At 34.5% G+C, this 3246-nt stretch overlaps 1 protein-coding gene across 1 annotated transcript; it reads right to left on the bottom strand.

Annotated features, from left to right (window-relative positions):
* Positions 1-278: 278 nt before the first annotated feature.
* LOC127079626 (uncharacterized) lies at positions 279-1991 on the bottom strand. Its single transcript, XM_051020007.1, has one exon. It carries the CDS (start codon positions 1989-1991, stop codon positions 279-281), a length of 1713 nt encoding a protein of 570 aa, XP_050875964.1.
* Positions 1992-3246: the final 1255 nt, after the last annotated feature.

The raw sequence follows: 3246 nt of genomic DNA, 5'->3' as shown, positions 1-3246 counted from the left end.
CTAAGAAGATTGTGCTTTAGTCCTTTGACATAAAGAACATCTTCAATGGATGTGAAAGGTGGTGCACCAACAATTCCTTTGCCAAGAATCTTTCCTTTGTTGTTATCTCCATATGTAACAAAACCCTTGGCTTTAAGCTTTAGATTTGAAAATTTATTGATGTCTCCGTCATATGCTTGGAACACCCACTATCGAGATACCATAAGTTTGATGTGGATTCCAAGCAAGCCTACAAAACAGATTAAGTTTTGTTAGGTACCCAAGTTGCTTTGGGTCCTTCATATAGTGCCTTTCTTTACCCATACGTAATGCCCATTAGCAACACTAAAGTTTCTAATATAGCAAGCATTAGGTGTATGGCCTTTAATACCACAATAAAAGCATGTTGGTTCAAAATTACTTCTATACCTAGAAGGATAAGACTTCTTCTTAACAAGGTTTTTCTTTTTAGGATAATGATGAACTATTTTAGGTTTGTTCACTTTCTCTTGGATTGGTTGCTCACTTGCCTTAACAAAGATTGTCTTGTTTGAGCTTGGTTTTGAAAACTTTGAGTAACCAATCCCACTTTTATCATTTGAATATCTTTGTTGGCTAAGTACACCCTCCAATCCAATTTGTCCTTTTTCGTATCTTTCAAGAACTCTTTTTAGTTGGACAATTTGAAAAGAAAGTGACTCACATTTATTGCATACAAAATTTTGTTTTTGATCACTAATCATCTTTTCTTTTTCAACTTCAAAACCTATTTCCATTTTCTCAATTTTCTCTTCCAAAACTGAGATTTGTTTCTTTTGAGATGATATAGTTTTATACAAAATTTTGCATTCATTTAATAATTCATCTATGGCACCTTGCACATCATTATCAAAAAGTGAAAAATCATTACTAACCTCATTTACTTCATCATCGGAATGGTGTGAGGCCATTAATGCTAGGTTTTCACTTTCATCACTATCCGAGTCGGATGACGAGCTTATTTCGTTATCTTCCCATGCGACATAAGCCTTTTTGTACTTGTTCTCCTTCTTGCTTTTGAATCCACTTTTCTTAGGTAGTTGAGGACAATCTGGTTTTATGTGGCCTTGCTTACCACATTCATAACATGTTACCTCTTGCATTAAAGTGGAAGCTTCTCTTTTCTTGAAGTGTTTCTTTCTTTTCGCATAGAAGGAAGGTTTGTCATTCTTACCGAAAAATTTGCCTAGCCTTTTAACAAGTAACAAGAAGTTTTCATCCTCCTCCGGATTGTCTTCTTTCTCAACATCTTTGGAGTCAACTTTCAGAGCGATGCTTTTGGACTTCTCATCTTGATTCTCATGTTTTTCAAGTCTTCCAAGTTCCGTCTCATATTCTTGAAGTTTTCCAAACAATGTAGCGGAAGTCATTGTGGATAGACTTTTCTTTTCTGATATTGCCGTCACTTTTGGTTGCCATTCCCTGGTTAAAGATCTAAGCACTTTAAGATTCAATTCATCATTACTTAAAGTCTTACCTAGAGCTTTTAGATGATTTGTCAAGTGCACAAATCTTTTCTGCAAGTCAAGGATGGATTCTCCGGGCTGCATTCTGAACAACTCGTATTCTTGACTTAAGATATTTAATCTTGATCTTTTAACTTCGGCAGTTCCTTCATGAGTTTCTACCAAGGTATCCCATATTTGTTTTGTCGTTGTGCATGCCGAAATGCGAAAGAATTCATCCATGCTGAGTGCACTTTGAAGAAGATTTATTTCCTTTTTATCATAGAGGACCTTCTTCTTATCATCATCATCCCATGAAGTTTTAGGCTTTGATGAACCAATGCCGTTAACAACCATTGTAGGAACAAAAGGACCATTTTGGACAGCATCCCATATTTCTTCTCGTTGTGCTTCTAAATGAGCCTTCATCCGAATTTTCCAGAACTCAAAGTATTCACCACAGAATAGTGGAGGCTTGTTAATGCTACCACCATCTCTGAAGACTAGATTATTATTTACGGAATCCATTTTGGATCGTTTAGGAACGGGTTACCTATAACCTACTCTGATACCAATTGTAAGTCTGAAATCAGTCTAAGAGGGGGGTGAATTAGAAACCTTGAAATTTTCTTGTTGTAAGGATTATTTTTCTGGTTTATAGTGGTGTTTAGGAAAGTAGTAAAGTGCAGAAAAATAATGACACGAAGATTTATCCTGGTTCCCTTTACAATCCGAAGGTACATCCAGTCCCCTTTCAACAAGAAAGAGATTTTCACTATTTGTTTGGACTTGTACAATGACCAACAAAGACCACCAAGAACAAACTCTTGGATTTCCAACAAAGTCCACTTATGAGAACAATCCTCTCAAAGTGACTCTCTTGTTTCTAAACAAACAAGGAAACCTTCTTAGTGATAAGAGAACAATCCTCTCCTATGCACCTCTTACTATCAAACAAGTAAGGATAAAACACTCACTATCTTAATTCCACTAATGCTAGAGAAATTAAGATGTGAAGAACAATAAGTGTATAATTTAAATGGAAGTTTAAATAATCTGGAAATATCTGCACATCAATCAAAGGATTGATCTTCTCCTTTTGGAATAATCAATCTTACAATGTTTATAGAAGTGTTCAAATGATGCATATGAATTTTGGACACTTATCTTTGAAAATAGTAAACAAAGGAAGATTGTGAAAACTAATTTTTAAGGAGGTGATTTGCAATTTGAATTTTTTTTGTTTAAATATCCTTCTATGAACCTCTTTAAACAAGTGCAAACAACCAATGGATGTCATGGTTCACAGAGAAGAAGCATGAATTGAAAATATGAAAAGTTGCAATTTTTCTACAAAAATTCCCAGTAGTAACCGGTTACCCAAATTGTGTTAACCGGTTACATTAATTGTAACGTTAAGAAAAATTCAAATTTTAAACTGTGTAACCGGTTACCAAGAAAGTGTTAACCGGTTACATGTTAACAAAATCTGCCCAAAAATTGAATTTTGTTTCGGGTTAACCGGTTACCCCAAAAGTGTTAACCGGTTACCACTATTACAAAAAGAAAAAAATTGAGAACTTTTAAAAGTTGTAACTGTTTTGAAATAAATTCTAAGTGTCCATATCATATTACGCATGCAACAGTCAATTGAACACTTTATATATAACTAAGATTAAATTCCAATACCTTTGTGATCAATTTCTCGAGCGACTTTGAGCTATGTATGATTGAAACTTTGTGTGAATTTGCTCTATTGAAGTCTTGATCCATTCTTTGATGA

This window comes from Lathyrus oleraceus, chromosome 5 (genome assembly GCF_024323335.1).
Source record: "Lathyrus oleraceus cultivar Zhongwan6 chromosome 5, CAAS_Psat_ZW6_1.0, whole genome shotgun sequence".
Taxonomy (NCBI): Eukaryota; Viridiplantae; Streptophyta; class Magnoliopsida; order Fabales; family Fabaceae; genus Lathyrus; species Lathyrus oleraceus.
This window is presented reverse-complemented; position numbering and strand designations above follow the sequence as displayed.

Bases quoted from the DNA above. Each gene is read 5' to 3' on its own strand.
- LOC127079626 (XM_051020007.1), bottom strand. From the start codon at position 1,991: ATGGATTCCGTAAATAATAATCTAGTCTTCAGAGATGGTGGTAGCATT.